Consider the following 21,726-nt stretch of genomic DNA (forward strand, 5'->3'; position numbering starts at 1 on the left):
TAACGGTTAAATTAGGTCCAAACAGTTGTATGGTTTAATGAGGCGAACCTCACACTACAATAAGATTTATTCACAAACAAAACATAAATAGAAAGTAACCGCATTGATCACAACTTAAATATGTTTCGATAGTATTACTATGTAACTTATCGATTGTTGGACTCGTTTACAGCAACGGTATTATAACTTCATGCGGCGCGAATAAATGAACCAAAAAACTAAAAGTATTATTGACTGGATTTCGCCATGAATATAGTGTAAATATTCATATCATAAAACATTCATACTTAAACCGTTCTTATAGCTATAACCATGCACTTTTATTTGATGATTTTGTTTTGCACAGTTCGAACAAGCAAATAATAGAATAGCAAATTATAGAATATAGCTCTCAAAAACATAGATTTTTGATTGGCTACACCATTTGTTGTATGTTCGTAAATATAACTAAACTCTAAGTTGATCGCCAAAATTAACGAGCAAATACAACAGTTTATGTAGCCAGGACAAAGAATGTCCGCCGACCAAAATCGCGCATTTCGTGGATTGTTAAGGAGACACCATTGATTTGTACATTGGTATTAGACTGTGTTTGGGTTAATGGTAAAACTAAAAATGTACCTCGTTCTGGTAAAACGGGACTTAATGCAGGTTTGTAAAGTGTATTCCATGATAAGTTTGTAAGACTATCTTCAATATATTATTATTTTTAAAAAATCATTGACCATAAGAAGTTTATTTCTTCAACATTACAAATTTATTAAATAAATCAATATTTGTTAAGTATATATCTTTAAATCATTCGATGTCTGAAAGTAAGCATGATTTTACATTTAGATATTGATCTATTTAATACAATCGCAAAAACAAAATCCACGTGACGTCCACATCGTGTACACACTCTAGTTACCGTAAGTTTGTGTATGTTGATTAGGTAAACAAATAGGTTAGCAAATGCAGTTTCTGGTTTAGATTCTAGCTAGAGGTGAGTTCACCGCCGTACTCTACTACGACAAGTGTCATGAGGTGAGGGTATCCCAGTCTGGCCAGTACAGATCCTTAATACGGTCCAGATAATCAGTCACGTTCTTCAGGCCTCCATCTGCAATATGCAAGCATCCCCAGTTAGTGTCAATATATTGATGACTATTGAGCAAGCATTAATTAAATATTTAACCGACGGCATTTTTGTTAAACACATTTATGCCTAGCGTCTAGAAAAAAAGGCCTTGGCAAACAGCGTAGACCCTGATGAGACGCCGCATCATGCGGCGTCTCATCAGGGTTTGCGCTGTTTGCTTAAATGATTTTATGAAAGAAATATTCTAAATATAGAAATAAATATACTAGACATCCCTAATTTTGGAAATAAATTGATCCAATTTAGAAGTATGGAAGAGTCAACCAGGCATAAATGGGTTAAATAAATAATAAAGTCACGATCCCATACACAGTATTTACATTGCCAGTTATTTTCTTTGATACTTGAAATCGTTTAAATATATGTGAATTTATGTCAAAACGTATAGCTTGGTATAAAAGTGAGGCTAATCACTATTTTTTCAATCTGAAATGGTTGTCATCTTATATATGTATGTGTAGCCCCAACTATTTCAAGTTTTTAAGTTAGACAAAAAATGCTTAACAAAACCGTATCTGTCAACTCCCATTCACGACGATGCAAAGTAAAAACAATAAGAATGGTGGGGACATTTTCGACTAAATCATCTGAGCATGGCGGCCCCCCGGACAGGAAATCGGTTGTTAGCATACAAAAGGAAAAAAAAAATACCGTTTATTAGAATGATTGAATCAATATTTTGAAGTTCCCTTCCTAAACAATCACGTGGTAACAAAACAGATGTTAATTAATGTCGTTGATAACTTTAAATGAATTAAACTTGAGATAAATTGATCTCAACTAGTCTGGTTTATAGTTCAATATTGTACCAAAGTTTTACTTTGGTAAAGATGCCGAAATAATCGGTTTAACCAAAAGAATTACATTTCACCTTTAATTCAACCATTTTAGTTCCGCAAAGGTTCTTAATATGCTGCGGTTAAAATGTTTAATGAAATCTGACGCCTTAGAAGAACAGCCATATCTAATCTGTAAGGATCGCACGTAAATATAATTCTACATTATTCTGACGGTACCTCTGAGCATGGAGGCCCCTGGACAAGTAGTGGGTGTGCCCCAACGCACCTGCGAGAGGACGCCGAATGCCGCACAATCCACATCGGATATCCGGTCACCCATGACGAACCGGTTGTCACCTGTGGCGGAATACACCGACATAAGTGCCTTAAGTGTTGGAAAGTTTGGTCATTTGCTTGCAATAAACGGCTGTATTCAGACATATTCCTTCGCAATTAACAACATTTTCTTATAATTCCCTAACGGTGTGTATTGTAAACGAGAAAAAGAAATCTATAAGTCTAAATTAAAGTATAAATGTTACCCATAGCTATCATACCTAAGATTTCGGCGAACATTCTTATATCGTTCACCATCATCCGGTGAATTTCTTCGTTACTATGACGACCAATACCGACTGTATACGTCATATTTTTTAATCTAGTTTTCGTTTCTTTTTTGAGTCGAGCAATATTTGGCAACGTGGATGCCATGGCAAAAAACTCGTCGGAAAAAATAACCCAGCGTGTATGCACGTTTAACCTGAAATGGAAAGTGGGGAATGTTATTTTTCATGCACGATTGCGTAATATAACTTTTGTCACATTATTTCACTACAATTTTAAAACATATTTATGATAGTGTATTTTCAAGCTATTACTTTTTTCTGTGGAGTTTGTTAAGACAAATTTCTATCACACATACATAGACCGAAGCTCAAACCAGCAAGATATAGATCTTGTTATGCGTGCGTGGACCTTAATTGAAAGTACGTGATTAATTGCCAGGAAAACACTATACAACATAATCACAAACGCATATGAATAGTCAACACAAATAAAAGAGGTTTATACCTCATTCTTGGTTTCCCGAACATCACAATGTTCATATTAAGCATATACTGAAAAATTAATTAGCGAATTAGCGAATATTTTTTTACTATCGTCAGCAACCCCTATTTTGATATTTGCTGGCAAAACAAAGTAAATGCCTATGCAAATGGCTCTTCCATTTCATGATGCATATTTGAGGTGAGAATTGATGTGTCGTAATGCCTGCAACGCAAACTGACTTACCAGTATGTGAACTCTTCCAGCCACTTTTGTATAGACCAGGCGTGGGCCCTTTCTTTAGAAGTCAGGTGGGCATTCAGGTCCACGGAAAACTCTTGTTGTAGAAACTCTATAATATGTTGCGAGTCTGAGATTGTCTTTCCGTTATATTCTATCCAAGGGGTCTTTTTCTTTGGGCCTATTCGGAAGACGGAATCCAACTGTTTTTTCAATAGAGGCATGTGTGTATAACGAGTAATAACAACGTCATAAAATCCGTTTGCAAGGTAAGTTGACACACACAGTTCATTCATATTAAAATTTCAGAATATTAATGAGTTTACTTTAATATATTATTGTATGGATAATATATTATTGTATGACTCTTTTAAAATAGCTGTAAACAAAAAATAAAACAATCCAGTAAAATATGTCTGCAGATTTGTATGCATAAATATAAATTATGCATATCATTATATTTTCAACGTCAAGAAGCAATCATGAAACATCAAACGCCCGAACTATGACAACTTGAGAATTATAAAACGTTTGTTGGTATTAAATAAAGAAAATCTTCTTGAGAAATAATCTGTTGCAGTATGTTCTGTGGTTAATTGGCAATTTCATTACACAGTGCATTTCAGTCAACAGTATAATTTCAGTCAACAGTTCAGTTTCAGTCAACAGTACAGTTTCAGTTAACAGTACATTTAAGTTCACATTAAATTTTTAGTCCACATTACAATTTTAGTCCACAGTACAATTCAGTCCAATTCAGTTCAAGCACGTCCTTACCTCGTATGGTATTTTAGTCACCCGCAGGTACGTCTCTAGTTTCATGACAAAGTGGCCTAGATTTGGTACCAATCTATCACGTCTAAATCCGTGAAGTACCACAATGTCCCTCTGGTAATCAACGCCGCATTTCCTGCCCAGTACGGGAAGTAGAATATTTTTACATTCTCAAAAGGCAAAGTTATTTATTGTTATGATGTGGTATGAGTTATATATAATGAATAGTACTGATATCTGAGGACCTTCTCGTATTTTAGTTGATCGGACCACAGCCGAAGGCTGAGGTTCGTTGCCGTTTGCGGGTTGACTGTATGGTGACTATAATGCGGGAGCCTCTGAGTTGTCTGTACTATTTTTTACATTATATAGAACATTTATTAAATTGTAAGCACGTGCATTACATAGTAAAGTAACTATTTTTACAGACTAGGAAATGAACAAGAGGACATGGCGAAAACACGAAAAAAATGACCTTTAAAATTTTCGGCAATATTACAAACCACTTAAGCTGAGAGGGCGCTAACGCAAAATAAAACACGGAGCCAGCGGTGGGTATTCTATTTGATCGGTCCGCTTAAGTACTTTTTTTCAAATAAACGAAATAATCGTACCTGGGATGTTAAGATTATATTAAACAAAGAAGAAGCATGACGATGTTAAGTTATAACGTGTTATCCGCACCTCGTACAAATAGTCGTTTTTGACTGGATAAGCCAGGGCACGTGCAACCATTCCATATTAGGTAAATAGCAGGTCTAATTCGGTGAATAACGTTAAATTACGGCAATGGATTTAACAATATGTCGTTATTAAATACATTATAGGTAAGTTAAGGCATGCGGGGAAATAATGGTACTAAGAAAGATAAATTAATTCCACTGCTTCCTACTGACTAAAATAATATAGGTTATGTGAATTTATAATGTGCAAGAGCGTGGCTACTGACCCTGTATATCCAGGTTAAATAATGATCTGTTTGCTGAATGAAACATGACGCTTAAAGTGGATTTCATAACACGATAATTAATAAAATGCAGCTTTGAACCAATCTGTCAAACACAACCGTTGGTTTTCCCATCATCTACTCCGAGAGGTTGAATAAAGTAACTCAACAGTACAGCACGATTAATGCCATGTGTACTAAACAACTTAAAAAGATAGAGAGATGTATTAGAGAAACTCACAATGTGAAATAGCAATCGCCTCCGCGATTATAATGCTTATATAAATAAGGTGTTTTATTTACGGAAAATTACCGATACAAACATGAGGTCTCAACACATCACGACGAATGTACAAACCTTGGTTTGAACTCCGCTTGCTGTTGTTGTGTCCACTTCCGGTAGAAGAACCACGCACTTCCGGTCAGCACCAACCCGGTAGCGACGTATCCGCCCGTTCTCGAAAACGCATTCTGGAGATATTCCATTCCTGTGACATCGAGTACATGTTGGAAGCAATGTTCTTAGCAAACTTTCAGTTTAGGCGTAAAGTTTCGTACTTGATTAGCCTGTGCGGACTGGACAAGCTAATCTGGGACGACACTTTACGCCCATGCATTTCAACCCCTGTTAATAGAGCGAAGCTCATATATCTTATTTATCCTTTTCTTTGCTCCCAATGCTAAAAAATGATAGAATATAGTTTCACTGTAAAACATTGTAAACACAGATATCATTTACATGCTCTTTTCTCCCTTCGATGTGTTAATAAGATGTTATGCCTCTGTAGTAATAGTTTTTTTTACAGGTTTTGCAAATGTAATTAGCATAAATTAAATTGTAAACAACACTTGTCTGGTACATGTAAGTGCAACAGATGGATTAATTCATTTTTCTTTATTATATCATATTTAACAAAATATGTTGACAAACACCTATCAAAACCTTAAGAAGTGTGTAAAGAGTAGACTCAATACAAATATGTTATATTTTCTTTGATGTAGTGTCGCAAAAAAGGTTTACTTTTCTTTTTTGTCTTTTAACACAAGGAAGGGTTACCGTGTTAGCGAAAAAACATCTAGATACTCGTCAACATATTTTTATTTCGATATTTGCATGTCAACCTTTGAAATATACATTACATCACGAAATCGACACACCTTAGTTGAACGGCGTTGAAATTATTGCACGCTTCAATGTGGCTTAATTAATACTTAATGGTTTTCACTTTTATAAAATTATTATTATAAAATGATATTCAAACGATGATTTTATGCTATTAAATAAAATTTAACTCAGTTCGAAGTGATATTGAAAGGTGACACATTAATCATCGTCGTATTTCACTGTGTTGATGAAAATTATGATCATTCATTTTGAATACAATTGCATTATTTACTTGCGAGCTCGAGTACATACGCACTCGTACATTTAATTGAACGTAGTTATAAACGTTATTAAACCTGCTTGGACGCGTGTTTTGTTAATAATACAAAATACTTAAATAGTGCAGAGTTGGCGTGAGTTGCACCTAGAATAAATTCTGACCGATACATTTATTAAGCAAATTGTATTTGATGAAATTTACTTTCCCCATAATCGGAAATAGTTAAAGAATTGTATTGCGCATTTAATTAAACAGCAAAACAAACTATTTCTTACCTTATAAACCTTCAAAACAAATATTACAAGCTGAATTTATCAATTATTTCTAGCATATCCTGAACAGTCAAGTAGATATGAATCTTGTTTACATAGAATCTTGCTTACAGAAATAATTTTCTATATTTAGACCAGTGACCTGATCGTTTATCTTTTTCACCTTGTAAAAGAAAACCTACGTGAAACAAACGAGAGCGCCGATGGCGTTAAAAGCATAGGTGCAAGATACAGGGAAGAATGGCGTCACGTGGTATAATGTAGTTCGATATCGCCATCCGCGAATTTCTCAAATCAATAATTTCAAACAATTACCGACTATTTAAATAGATAATCTTTTCATTTACATCAGTGTTTGAAACGCTTATGAAAAATAATTACCCAAGCCTTTCAAAATTTAAGCACGGACAGATCTGTATCTTTTCACAAATGAAAATAGACGCTACCCTATTCGTCTGCGTCAAGAATTTGTCGTAAAACTTGTGGTAAGCGTTAGATGCAGACGTGCACAACAGATTGAGTTCTGAATACAGATTTCTGAATGCAGATTTCTATAGAAACTCCTCAAAGCAGTTACTTCCCTTGCTTCGCCCGGTCAGTAACTTCTAGTATAAGGGAGGCCACTGCGTAGGAGATTGAGATTTATAGTGCAGATAGAATTGTTTTACGAACGAAATTTGTTTTAGGTTATAAGAAGATTTTTTGACATAAAACGGTCTTAGAAAAATTCACTAAAAACGGTGTCAGCAATATTCTTGGAAGAAAACGTTAGAAAAACGTTTCCAAATTTTTTTTTGTAAGAATGACCATATACTAAATTAAATAGATATTTCGTCTGATTTTTGATCAGGTAAGGCTTCATAATGAGTAACCGAGCGATGTGGATTTTTGAAATGTGGTATATACCATAAGCATAGGTGCGTAAACGCACCTATGCTAAAAACAGCATTCAACCGCTGACTCAATCTCCACGCAGAGTTGTCGTTCCTTGCTATCACATACATGTAACCGTCGTGCAAGAGATTGCGGCTGACTGATTAACAAAGAGGATACTTTCCACTTATGGTGCATTTCGGGTGTAAAACATAGCAACCATGAATCGGCTACTCTTTAACGTTGCTTTTCAGGCGTAAAACATGCCAACTTTAACTAGGCTGCTTATAAATATTTTTAGACGTAAAACAATTTTAAAAGCGTTACTTACCGATGCACTTCCTCTGATGTTGCTGTTAAGTTGTAAAACACGTCAACGATAACACAACTGTTTCTAATGAACTGAAAGTCAACTAATTAGAATACGTCTAGTTTATTTTTCGGCGCAGCTGTTAAACCCAGCTTTTCACCGTAAACGACTTTTACGTAACTCCAGCAGACCAAGATGAATATATTCTCAATATGTCTTCAGCTGATTTAAGCAAAATCCCCCGAAACATTGGCAACCTCACCGCGCCTTTATGTTGTTACACTTAACAGTGTAGGAAGATGCGGACTACTCTCTGCAGGTTCATACGAAACATAGACACACATTTTGGCCCAGTTACAATTACGCATTACTGGTAAATTCCATCCCCAAGTCTTTCAGTGTCAGAAATCGGACAGTAAATCGTCGGAGAAAGACGAAATGCACTATAAAAGAACGCCATATGTTCATGGGCTGTACACAAGTCATTTGCCAAGTTGGGGAGTCCCTATTATCCTGTTCGAATTCGTTCATACGATACTTAAACACAATTTTGGTTCTGCAGTAAATACGATTTAACGTGTCGGTGTCAGCGTTAACCTGCTCGTAGTAAAAATCACCGACGCAACGATAAGTTGATTGATGATAGCATATACAGATTGTTAGTTAATTTGAGTTTACATTCATTTGTCTAATTCATATGTTGGTTAAAGCTAAATAAAATGTTGACACTGAAATCGTACAAACTTGCTTTAAATTTGAAAGGGCTTTACCGAATAGGATTGGGTGTAAACAATGATCGAAAAAGAACGAGTAGTTATCATGTTCAGTCATAATTTGTCATAATTTGAACAAACACGCACATACTTCTAAATGTCGTTTTTAAAATGCATCAAATTTTTCAAGGCTGTCCAGGCAAACAAAAAAAATTACTTCACGAATTTGAATTGTAAATGTGCACATGCCTTTGCTATATAGATATTCGTCTTTGTAGATAACCGACAATGACCTAACATTTATGATGTGGTATTTCCAAAATATGTAAATTGTCTTAACCGATTCAGTTTTCTATTTAATAAGTTTCACCAGTACATGATTTCTATAGCAATTGCATTTTCACGTCTGTTGAAGTGATGCCGAGAATTTGACATACATTCACCGGAAACTGAAAAATGGCTTTTATAAACCCATTTTTAAACGTTGCGTTTAACCAAACAAATAATGTTAGTATCTCTTCTTTTCTTATAACGTTGTTTCATAACTTTCGTCAAAACAATTCGCCTATTTAATTTATCAGAGGGATATTAAATGTCAAACCGGAGAGCAACAGCAGCATATGTAGCTTTTATTTTATGCTTTCCGGTGGGTTATAGAGAAATATCAGTGAATTAAAACTGATATTTCACTGTTTTAAACAGTGAAAAATAACAGTATATAAATATTACATGGCTGACAGGGTGACAGTAAATTTGTCAATTTAAGGAAATACTGTCAACCGAGGCGAAGCCAAGGTTGACAGTATTTTTCCGAAAGTTGACAAATTTACTGTCACCCTGTCAGACATGTAATATTTATTTTATTATACCGAATAAACTATTCAAAAATGAACAATTTATATGAACCATGAACAATTTTAATATTCAATAATTGAATTTAATTTCAGCAATGAACAACCATTAATATGTGGAGTGGTTCAGTTTTACGGGCAGAGCATAATGAACTTCGCTTTATTCGGCACCGACCTAATAATCAATTTATCCCATCAATTTTCTTAGTCGTCAATTATTTCTTTAAAAATATATTACAGAACCAGCTTTCTGTATTTTATTTTCATCACTTGATTACGCAATTTATGACGTACTTGTGTGACGTCATTTCGGTGACGAAACATTTTGGGACAACAATATGGACGTGGTGGTTTTTTTTAACAGTAAAATATTTGTTAAAAGCATCAAACGAATCCAAAACGTATTTCGGATTGTGTGTTTGTCATGCATAACACCTTAAGAACAGACACTTGAAGTGTATATCGTTGTAACTTTATTGTTATTAGCATTGGATTAAAGTTGCCTTTGAGGTAAGCGTGTCGTTTATACTAATTTCTAAATTGATTTTCTTTTTGACTCCCGTCAAAGCTTAAATAATGGCATTAATCTATTGTACAGCACAGTTTCAGCTGCAATCGATATTTTAATTATCCAAATACAACGGACACGCAAAACTGCGTAGTACGCATGCGCGAATGGGACAGTATAATTTTCGAACATTCCGCACGTGATTGCTAAGGCAGCGGGATACAGTATTTTTTTGTCAGTAAATTTTTTCCCGCTGGTGGCACGTGATTGCTATGGCAGCGGGATACAGTATATTTTGGACTGTAAAGGACATGGTTCACTAACCACCCAAAAACGCCCAACCTCAGATTTTCCCAATATTTATGCTGTAATTATTGCAATGTGTCTATTTTTTAAAAATGACGTTCGTTTTGCAATATACTTAACTACGACGTCAAAATTGGCGAATAAACAACCCCTAGTAACACAACGAAATGGCGCTCATTTATGACGTCATTTAACATGCCGTTATTGCGCTGAATTACGTTTGCGCTTATGTTACATTTTCCACTGTCAAAACATTGTCTAGATCGATCCATATCGGATTTTGTTTAAAGATGTTTTGGTAAATAAGGCTTATTATAGATTTCCATTTCATTATAGGGTACACTTCTCGTATATTTTGTCAATTTCTTTCGATAAGAAGAATTAAGCGAGTAGAGTAAACAGTCAACTTGTGTATTTGAGAAAAATCGGTATTTACATGCGTCCCAGTTTCCGGTCAAATATATTTGAAGGTGTAAGTCTCTTTCATTGATTATCATGAAAATAAAGCCTTTTTCATTTAAAATATTTATGGAGAGTAACTAGATAAATATAATATTATTATAATTAGTTGTGGCGTGACACTCTAGTGCATTCAGTTACAGCGAACGTTCGCGAACGTTCTGCTATTGAACGCTCGGTTCGCCGCGAACCGAAGCGAACCCTCTTGGGAGGTAGTTCGCTAGCGAAACCAAAGTCTAGTGCGTTCAGTTACGCTCGAGTGGTCATTGTCGGATCGGGTACTACTTACATGTACCCGGGTACTCTTAAGTATACTAACATGTACCCCGGGTATGGTAAATATACTTAATCGTACCCGGTCGATATTAGACTAACCCGATTTGTATTCCAGTCCAAAATCCGATGTCGTTAAAACGCTATTGATAATCTTAAACAAACTTCTGATTATAAAAACTGCATCAACATGCTTTTTGGGTACAAGTTTCAATAACATAAAGGCCATTTTACAGAAAATTAACATAAATGTAAATATAATTAATTTAAAAAAATAGCCGACAACGACCGATTAAGCGTTAAATTTCCCGGGTACGTTTAAGTACATATATTAACCGTACCCGGGGTACATGTAAGTATAACTAAGAGTACCCGGGGTACATGTAAGTAGTACCCGAGCCGACAATGACCAATCCAGCTTCAGTTACAGCGAATGTTCGCTATATTTCGCGAACCGAAGCGAACCCTTTCGGGAGGTAGATCGATAACGAAACCAATCGTTCAATAAGACCGAATCGAAAACGAACGATGATTGGCAAACGTTTGTTGTAACTGAACGCACTAGAGTTGTGACGGTAAACCTCGTAGATTTGTCAATTCTCCCAACCCCTGACCGATAACATTCATTTCATAATTCAGTAGCATACTATTATCTATATTTTATGTTACAACGGACTTCGTCTCCATTTACACGCTAGAGTGAAAAAGAAGACAGTTCATAGCTATTAGCGTAAACGAGAATGATCAGAAATATAAACAATTAATAAGGAAAAGGAAACAAAAGCAACCCTTCATCTGTTTGATGAATTATATAGATCTTAACATATGTTAAGTAACTCATTATCTAAATGTTATACCAGTAACATATTGTTTGCTCATAACATTTTTGTTAACATGACTATGCATACATTTTGATTAAAAGCATGTATCCATGCACATCATTTCCAATTATAGCAGGTCCCAATTGAAAATGACGTTATTGTCAAAATGAGCAATTTCCACTTATGTCTCAAGGTATCCCAGTGCTAACACAAAGCCAAGGCTTAAAAACTTGTATATGAAACGCGCATGGAGACCCTGGTAGAATGAAATATAATCAGTCTAAAAAACTTCGCTATCACTCTCGCTAGAACTTGAATCATCAATACGAATTGCAGAAGCGTCAGACAGGTACTTTCCCCAGTCTCGAACCCCCAAACTTTCCTTTTGCTGATATCTACCGGCAGACAAGAACCAGACCACAGCTGCAATGTGTGAACACATTTCAACCACTCGCGATCCAGTCTTGCATTGGCAGTACCATGATTCGACCATATCCTCACTGTGACGTATCCACAGCATGTACATTCTGCTAGATGTATGGCGACTTTGCAATTTTGCAGAAATCAAACTTTGCTCGTGAACATGCACTTTAATGTCACAATTTCCAGTTGTATGCTCTTGCATGTAGCTGGAACTCAAACGCAATTGGTAAACACCAAGTGTTAGTTCACTTAGCTGTTCATCACTTAAACGCGGAAATCCCTGTACTTCACAATCTTCAATAGGCCGCCAAATTGTCTTTTTCCTAGCAAGACCTTTCTCTTCTACTAACATTTTAAGCTCGTTTTCTTTTTCATTTTGTTGCAGCATCTTTTCGGCGATCAATTCATCTTGTTCGACTTGGTCTGGGGAACTTAGAGGGGGGAAGTATTTGTTTGAGATGGCGCAAACAATTTTAACAAAGTCACCAATAAATGGCAGCTGGCTATTTGGCATCACATGATCTAGATATTTGAATCCCTTGATTCTAGCGTTTGCCGATTCGACCACCCATCTGATCTGTGAAATGATAATGAAAGATTATTATAAAAATGGCAATCTATGCGTTTTGCAAGTTTGGGTTCGTGACTTGTTGGGATTGTAAGGTTTATCAAAAGAAAATCATAAATAAAGAAAACGACTTATCATTATACACATTAAAACTTGAACTATCACAAAATGTGATTAATACTCATTTATGGTGTCTTGTAAGGCAATCCATTTAAAAATGCATCCAACAAACAAAATGTCAGGCGGATGCACGATATTGAATTGTATATAAGTATGACATTTTATTGGATTCTGTTGACGCCTCACTTAGATATACAAAAACGAAAGTGTGTCTACAGATGACGGATATGCAGACAGACAGACATACAGACGAACATATATAAATCCAAATAAGCCTCATGTCCTCCGCATTTGAGCATATTTTGTATAGAAAAAAATACGTATCTTCAGCTTGTTACAATTGTTCATCGTCGGACACCACCGGTCTATTCATTACGTTACTCTCCATTCCTAAGTGATGTTTGAGCGGAGCGTAATCAGCAGCCGTGGGTATCCGACGACTAACAATTGTAACAAGCTGAAGATACGTATTTTTTTTAAAGACTGCATAGGATTTAAGATTCCTTTACATACTATTTTACAGATGTAAAAGCACTGTAAATAGATCTAAGGGCTACTTACTGCTAATGGGCTAAATGGCTGTCTGGATGTAGATGGTTGGGGTTGGTAGTCCGGATCATTGCTGATGTTGTCTGAACATTGCCTAGGCTTTGGGGCATTCTTGTAGCTTTTGACTCGACATTGAAAACAAATGACATCACTGTCTGTTGGATCTACAGCAGGAAAGACCCTTCGTAGATAGTTTTTAACAGTGTCAGTCAATGGACGACGATCTTTTGGTTTTGCACGCTTATTACAGCAAATGCATTTGTAGGCTTTCACCATCCTGAAATTAAAATAAGATTTAGAAACAAAATCTACGCGGGTACGATCTCGGATAGCCTGGACGTAGAGCAAAAGAATATTTGCGAATCTGAAACAACTTTTTTCAATTTTGTCAATTTACCAAAGCGTGAAAAGATCCCTTTAAAACATTGATTTTGTTTTGCATTTTCCTACGATCTTACCCTGACTACACTATTTTAATCGAGTTATTTGATACGGTAAGGCATATGGCTGTGAAAAAGGACAAATGTCATGTGAGTCAGTTCAACGTTACAGAACATCACGTCAATACTAAGAATAACTTTCTTCTGGATAGGCCATCACGACTTTCCTACTTTTCCGTAAATAGCTATAATATTTATTACATGACTTACATTCGTGATTCTGATAGCAATATCTTAATATGGCAAGTAAAACGTCATCAGTGTCTAGCTAGTTCAGACACGAAAAGAGAACATTAAAGCGATACAAGTACCTATTATGCGTCTTTTGGCGTGTATACGTGTATACGTGTGCGTGCGTTTACGCGCATGTGTGTTTTTATTGATAGATGCATGTACATACATGTTTATTTTAATAGATTTTCTAAGTTAGAACCAGAAAAGATTTAGTATAAGCGTTACTGACGCTTGTTTTTTTATAAATGTCCGGTAAATACATGTAGTTCTGTACAGTGGAAAATTACCTCCCTTTAATAGCCCCAAATTCGGCCCTCGTACAAATGCATGCGCATATCACACAATGTTTTGTTTGCACTTGCTTGTAAATAAAGAACCCAGAATGTATCAATAACTTAAAAAAAATATATTTCGTATTATTAAGAAAGTTATTAAACAAAGCCCGTTATTACGTCCGAGCACTACTCGCTAACCAGTATATATCTACTCTAACAGTGACATCGTTCGTGATCGCGCGAATGGATTATGACAAACGATATAGTAAGCCATAATTATGGACCATGAAATTGGTAAACCATCATTTTTTGAATAGAAAAAATAATTGTTTATCTAAATGCCAACTTACCTTTAAGATATCGGGTAAATCCGACTTTGGAAAACGCGTCGTCTGCACTTTGTTTACATTGGATACCGACGCTATTCGTACCCAGTTATTTTCGAATGACGCGTACACAAAATCGTTTCTTATGGCCTCTTTTTTTAACACCAACATTGATAAGATCATTATTTTGCCATTTCAGACTTAAAACCTCTAATAAATTTTGGTAATAAGTGGTATTTTAAGCAGTGTTTTTTTTAATATAGGGTTAAAAAGATAGGTTCAATAAATTATAAAGCATGGTGGGTTCTCGGAGATCAGCACTGGGTTACACATTTTTTTAAAGTAAGATATGGGCGCGCAATAACACCGTCACAAAAATATAGTATTTTGTCTTTTGTTGTTTTTGCTATTGTTTAAGACAAAGTTTGTCATGGTGTTCTCGTGCGCTGACAGTTTATTTGTTGATGAAACAAAGAAATTTAGTGTAAATTCGCCATTTTCTTGTGTGTGATGTACATTTATCATGATTTTTTTTACAATTGAAAACAAGGCACACTTATTCAATTTGACTTTTTGTGCAATTTAAATGTTATAGAAGATGAATACAAAATAAAAAAATGACATTTTTGAAAATTTGATTTCATTGATTTTTGGGGCGTTTTTGGGTGGTTAGTGAACCATGTCCTTTATTCCCGCTGGGTCTGACAGTATTTCTATATCACGATGGCCTATGGGAGTTTAGCATTCTAAATAAAAGTGAGGTATAATAATGAAAAATATCGATATTTTTCACTGTTTTACTGTGAAAGGACGTCATTTTTCGACGAAATGACGTCATAAATCCAGCTAAATTATCCAGTTAAATTCTTTTACAAAATAAATAAACGGTGAAAGAGCATAAAATAAAAAGAAAATGTGTTGGATTCGATGGAATATCGATTTTAAATCACTCGTGATCATAACAAATATAGATTTTCACTCGTGCAAAATATTATTATATATGATCACTCGTGAAATAAAATCGATATTCCATCGAATCCAACAAATATCCTCTATGTTTTTCATGGGCGCCGCCATGACGGGTGAATAAATAAGAGGATCACGTGGTCACCCGCTCTGGTAAACCGAGTATGTGGGTATATTGTTCTAATTTAAATTCAGTGAAACCTATTGATTCATTTTCATTGCAATCAAATAATAAATCTCGAACGACGATGCGTTCAAAAATTTTTGAACCTTATATTGAGGATATTGCTGCAGGTATTTAATGATTGTTTGTATTTATTAGGAGCAGTTTCGTGAATAAGAAGCCAACACGTTCTGTTGATTTTTTTGTCGATATCTTTTCCACGTTTTAACCAAATCCTTACCTCATGCGGTATTTTATTCATTTGCAGGTATCGACCTTCAAACCCGCAAAGACGGAATAACAACCATATACCCGTAAAATGACAACACATTGACACTTTTTAAAAGTATGCAACATTTGTTGCTGAACATTAAAAAAGTATGCTATTAAGTGCCCCCTGTTCCCGCTGAATAGGTTATTTTGGAAGCTCAAGAATAAGAAAAGACGTTAAATAGGAACGCTAAAAGATAAGACGATGTAAAACTTTCGATGCCAACCTCTTGTAAGCAGAATTGCTGTTGGTATGCAGACAGAAAACACTGTAAATTTGCATTGATTTTCGCAAATAAAATTATTAAATACAGTTGATGCCGAAACTCTGGCTAGGCTCCTCAGTTTACCGTTAGGGACATATTGCCCGATAGCGTAAATAGACGTGTATCGATTGCGCGAAAGGTGATATTATCATATTAAAGCAACCAACTATTTTACGACCGCATGTATGAGTAAATTACGAAATTATTCTAAATGATGATTTAATCAATTTAAGAGTTAATTTAGTATTTAAGTACACAGAACAGTCTGCAAGCATTATTAAAAAGGACCATTATCAATATTTCATATACCCAATGTCGTGTATCTAAGAAATATTTTTTTTGTCCAGACTATCGTAAAGGGAAGCCTCTTTTCGGCATACCTACTACACTCATCTTTTGAAATTTCTCAAGATCAAACAAAATTCATCCTTGATGTCCTTCATAACCCTAACTTGAAATGTTTTCAAAAAATTAAAGCGCTAAAGGCATAGTCAATGTTCGCTATATTATATCACACTTTTTGACGTTCTTCATACAAGAATTGTCGACGATTCCGCTGTGACGCGTGTTACGCGGTGTTAAAAAATTATGTTCTTGGTGGTCCAACTACATCATGGGTTTTCGAGACATCTTCAAATTTATTAAGGAGGCCAACGGTCGCAACTGGTAACGTTAAACAGTATCAAAAAGGGAATGTATACGTTGAAAACAACTTTCAACACAAGCCGTATTATAAAGTTTGATGTTAGCTCTTACAATGTGGCAACTGTCCATCTTACATAAAAATCTAAATAAATCATAACTGTCAATTTTCTTTCTTGATTGTGTGCCTCCGTTCATTCAAACAACCTCTTGTAACGGCGAGTGACAGAGATCGTAACAATACAGATACGTTTTGGGTTGTAAATAATGGAGAAGTTACTAAACCACTTTAACACCGTGTACACTGTCAAATATTATATACAGCACTTAATACCAGCATGCAATTGAGACCCGTTGTCTTAACCGCAACGAGGTTAACTGTTATGACAATAGTACTGATATAAAATAAGAATTTAAAATTACAGTGCCAACACAAAAACAGCATTACATAGTCTGTCCACAGTCCGCACAGGCTAATCAGGGACGACATTTCCGCTTTTTTGATGTTTTTTGTTCCAAGGGAGTCTCTTCCTAGAAAAAATTAAGTTAAGACAGAAAGTGTCGTCTGCACAGGCTCATCTGGGACGACACTTTACGCACATGCATTAGACCGCTTTTTAAAAGAGCACGGCCAATATGTTTTATTACTTCACTGAGATAAATAATACACGGTATTAATCCGAAAGCAAACATATATGATCGTTATAGTGCTGATCCTAATTGAAAAAGGTCCACTTTTGAGCGCATCTCAATATTAAAAAACATCGCTTCAAACAAACACTTTTTTGTAAATTGTTTATAAAATGCCGAAATCGGGGTTGAATGTTTTTTATTTAATAGTCGTGTTGTATGAAACTACAAAACGTTTTTGGAAAATTAAAAGTTACATCATTAAAGGTAAGTCATTCAAAGTGAACTGTAGATGTTATTTTTGCACTACGAATTATGTTGTATAGTGTATTGAACACAATTTCACGAGAACGCTTTCTTCGTTTATTGCGTGACATTGTACATCTACATACGTTTTTCGCGCATTTGTTTGTGTAGACAAAAGCATGAACTGCAAATGCATTACTATTGTAAACCTCATGAATGTATAGTAAAAATCGCATGCGTTCCAACTTAGAATATAGGATATTGCAAAATCCTAAGTTTTGATTTTTTCTTCAAAAAACGATAACTTTGTGGAAAAGTTAATATGTGACATTCTGATTTCGGTTAAAAAAGATCGGAATTTGCGTTGGTCAGCCTCGGATGTGTTCTCCGCGAAAAATCGGGATGGAGTGAGAGACACTTATAGGGAGTGGGTCCTGTTCATCACGTGTCAATTATCAAGTAAACTGCTATGAAGTGATAGACAATGGTTAAGTGGGACTGAATGGGCATGAACAATAGTTCAAGCGACGAGGCCAATTTTTAGTTAGCCTTATCTAATTACAATCCTGACTAAACTGACGACAATCTTACCTTAAACGTCGACAAAGATTGCAGAGGTTAAAATCGTATTGAAAACTTTCAAAAGGGTTAGTAATTCATCGGATTGTACTTTTACTTATCATCAAAATATTTCTCCAAACATATAGTATTTAGGCAGAGGGCAGTCGTAATAGTGGTTAATAGTTTCATCAAGATTCTTTTTTTTTTAACCCTTAAAGCGCTGGAGCTGAATTTTAAAGGCCTTTGCAAACAGTTTGGATCCAGATGAGACGCCACAGAACGTGGCGTCTCATCTGGATCCAAACTGTTTGCTATTCTGATAGTATTCTTTGAAAAAAAATCGTAGAAAATGCTAATTTTAGAAATTCAGCAGACGACATTTTAGCAGACGACAAATTTCCCAGCATGCAAAGGGTTAATTTGCCTTCACATGACTGAGGCTATGCGGGGATGACTCTTTATGCACATGCATTAAGCCAATTTTCCAAGAACGCGGCACACTATGCTTGAGACAGTTGTTAACGTGCTTGGGTGTAAGCTTAAACCTTTTTATTAATCTCGATTGCATCGAAAACCTCCGGCTTATTGAAACGCCCTCGGATCTTGTTACCGGGTAGACCGAGGACTTGGTATCTAAGATGGGTGGGGGGAATATTCCATGGCGTGGGTGTTTATGCTTTAAAGGATCAATTATCTGGTGTTCTTCGAATTTCTTTAAAAAATGTGCATATAAGTGTGATGTTTTTGTTTCTGTTTAACTCTATTTATTATACAACATAGACTTTTTTATTTTTTCGTTCTGTAATAAATAATAGGAAATGGATGAATTTAGTTAGATGAATGTGCACAATAGAATGTTCAAGAAATATGTACATTATAACTTTGATTATTCTGCGTATTGCAATACTTCTAATGGTTTATAAACTTTCACTTTCAATAGTATTTCATTTGTAAAGATATACTTGGCTAATAGTCCATTGCATATTATAAATGCTCCCTTAATTGCTTTACAACAACATAATTGTACATTTGTTACCACCATATTATGCATAGGTCCGAGAACATTTACTTTGATGGCGTTGCGATTTGTGTGTAAGCAGAATATATCATTTGACCGTCAGCTTATTATCATTTAAGGTCAAACATGATGGGTTAATTTAGGAATTTCTGCCTCTCGCCGGTCATGCCCAATATGTCACCTTATCTAAGATAAGTTGTCACGTCGAAGTGTGTGTCATTATGCAAAGAAATAATGAAGTCGATCGTTGTGTTGGCTTTCTTCATAACATTTCAGAGCATCCTTGGTAATGTTGATTTCAACTTTTTCCTTTGCATTCGTTTTAAATACATGCTAAATCACACTTCAATTATTTGGTGTTATAATATTTACTTATAACAGAGTCATTATCAATCGTTCGTACAGCGTTTTCGTTTAAATCATAATTACACACAGTTTTCGCATAAACATTGTGCATATTTCTGTTCCACGCAGCTTGTGACGATGGATGGCTTTCGTACAATGGACACTGTTATCTCTTCAGCCATGATATACAGTCATGGATAGGTTCGGAGGTACAAATTATTTCAATAAGCAATACAATTCAGAACACATTATATTAAGTTTGATTACAATTTCTTGATTAAGATTTCTGGGTTTTATGTTGGTCTGAAAAGTTTCACTTGACTGACAAGCGGTATATTTCAAAAGCGGGTTTAAAAAAAAAGAGAAAAATGTGACTGTGTCGTTATGTTTCACAAATACCAGCGCCTGTATGAACTGAATCATTAAGGAAAAATATCTGTATTTCAGGGTGTGTGCTTTCATTTCGGGGCGTATCTGGCTGAAATCGACGATAATGCTGAAGACATGTTCTTGCAGAACTTTGTCAACATGTTTGCCAGTTCGTAAATCATTTTTTAAACCGGTTTAAACCAAATCGTTTGCATTGTCCAGTTTTAATTATAGATGTTCGGATACAGGTTCTGTTACTGAATGCATTGTCCTGTAATTAACTAGAAGTTTATTGCTCGGTTAAACAACGGACCAGCGAATGAAAACAAGTCTAGATGTTTTCAACTCCGAAGTTTCGTTTTATTACAGCTTACATTTAATGGCACCACCAGGACAAAAAAGTGAATGGCAAACGTATAAGATATATATGTATATGCACGGCTGAATGTGTGTCTTACTTTTAATATCTGATTTATGATGTCCTTTTATAGAACGCTTAATATTTTTGGAAATTTGCCGAAATACGGATATTATATGTATATGAATGTTACGGTATTACAGCACAACAAATGACACTTGTCTAATTGCATGTAACATCTACAACATTTTTCCGCATACAGGAATTAAGCCAATTAAATTTGGAAATTATGTTAAAATTCAATGATATCAGTAATGAAGTCAAAATAAACCGATTCTTATAAAGTGACGAATACACTGCATGTTATAACTTGCTTTCAAAGGGGATGACCAATGAGTGTTGGTAAGAATTGTATTAATGTACATATACATATGTTGGACATTTTTTCAGAAACGTACTGGGTTGGTGGAACAGACCTAAGTAATGAAGGTGACTGGATATGGGCCAATTCGAAGAAACATTTTAGCCGAACATATGATCGATGGCAGGGAAACGAACCCAACAACAAACATGGTTTAGAAAACTGTTTGATGTTGGGTTCTTTCGGTTGGAATGATAGTACCTGCCCGAGCCAGGTGAATTATATATGCGAGAAAAATTAGTACGTAGTTTTTGTTTATAATTAAGATAGCCACTTTCTATTAATGCTGTATTTTTAATGTATTGAATGTGCATGCTATGGAATGTTGAATAATACAACTTTTATATTTTCAGGCCGTAAATTTTGACAACTTTAATCCAGCTTCGAAAAGAAGTAAATTTGTGATTAATTGGAAATAAATGAGTGCATGTTCTGTTAATATCACTCTAATTACGTTCATTCCTTGATGATATGCCTTATGTGTAAGTCACGCCTGGGCCATTATAATTATATCAAATGGCGAATTGCCAACCAGTCAGAAAAAGCTCAAAAGTAAAAGACAAAGCACAAAACCGTGAGACAAACACACACAACAATACATACAACTGGATCACTGTCATAGTTATATGGACTTACAATACTACCAAATGATGCAGAGTTATTAGTTTAACATCTAGGAGCAAATAACCATGAACCTGATCACAATGAAATTCATATAGCAATGCATCGTAAAGGCGATTTCTTCGAAACAAATTTCAACCTTCGATATTACAATGCCCTTAGATGCAGCTGCCTGATTGTTTCGAGCATAAACATGCCTCATTTAGGTTTACATACA

The 21,726-nt window shown here is 35.2% G+C and overlaps 3 protein-coding genes across 7 annotated transcripts; 1 reads left to right on the forward strand and 2 right to left on the reverse strand.

The window, feature by feature from the left end:
• Positions 1–691: 691 nt before the first annotated feature.
• Positions 692–7,938, reverse strand: LOC127858743 (failed axon connections homolog). 2 transcript variants are annotated; one of them, XM_052395990.1, is made up of 7 exons: positions 7,789–7,938; positions 5,286–5,415; positions 3,985–4,117; positions 3,214–3,410; positions 2,478–2,680; positions 2,158–2,277; positions 692–1,102 (listed from the first exon to the last, which is right to left on the reverse strand). In XM_052395990.1, the coding sequence occupies exons 2-7, from the start codon at positions 5,411–5,413 to the stop codon at positions 1,020–1,022; spliced, it is 864 nt and encodes a 287-aa protein (XP_052251950.1). In that variant the 5' UTR covers positions 5,414–5,415; positions 7,789–7,938; the 3' UTR covers positions 692–1,019. The 2 variants fall into 2 exon arrangements, with proteins under 2 accessions (XP_052251950.1, XP_052251948.1); XM_052395988.1 differs by lacking the exon at positions 7,789–7,938 and adding an exon at positions 6,588–6,759 and having other exon boundaries at positions 715–1,102.
• Positions 7,939–11,671: 3,733 nt separating this feature from the next.
• On the reverse strand, positions 11,672–14,844 carry LOC127858772 (uncharacterized). Of its 4 annotated transcripts, none has more exons than XM_052396047.1 (3): positions 14,658–14,844; positions 13,371–13,635; positions 11,672–12,698 (listed from the first exon to the last, which is right to left on the reverse strand). In XM_052396047.1, the coding sequence occupies exons 2-3, from the start codon at positions 13,632–13,634 to the stop codon at positions 11,979–11,981; spliced, it is 984 nt and encodes a 327-aa protein (XP_052252007.1). In that variant the 5' UTR covers position 13,635; positions 14,658–14,844; the 3' UTR covers positions 11,672–11,978. The 4 variants fall into 4 exon arrangements, with proteins under 4 accessions (XP_052252007.1, XP_052252005.1, XP_052252006.1 ...); XM_052396045.1 differs by lacking the exon at positions 14,658–14,844 and adding an exon at positions 13,817–13,980; XM_052396046.1 differs by lacking the exon at positions 14,658–14,844 and adding an exon at positions 13,756–13,968.
• Positions 14,845–19,543: 4,699 nt separating this feature from the next.
• LOC127858414 (perlucin-like protein) lies at positions 19,544–21,327 on the forward strand. The gene is made up of 5 exons (XM_052395553.1): positions 19,544–19,681; positions 19,870–19,949; positions 20,188–20,278; positions 20,918–21,128; positions 21,242–21,327. Coding segments are annotated over exons 1-5 (435 nt in total). The 5' UTR covers positions 19,544–19,629; the 3' UTR covers positions 21,243–21,327.
• Positions 21,328–21,726: the final 399 nt, after the last annotated feature.

Source organism: Dreissena polymorpha, chromosome 14 (assembly GCF_020536995.1).
Source record: "Dreissena polymorpha isolate Duluth1 chromosome 14, UMN_Dpol_1.0, whole genome shotgun sequence".
NCBI lineage: Eukaryota > Metazoa > Mollusca > Bivalvia > Myida > Dreissenidae > Dreissena > Dreissena polymorpha.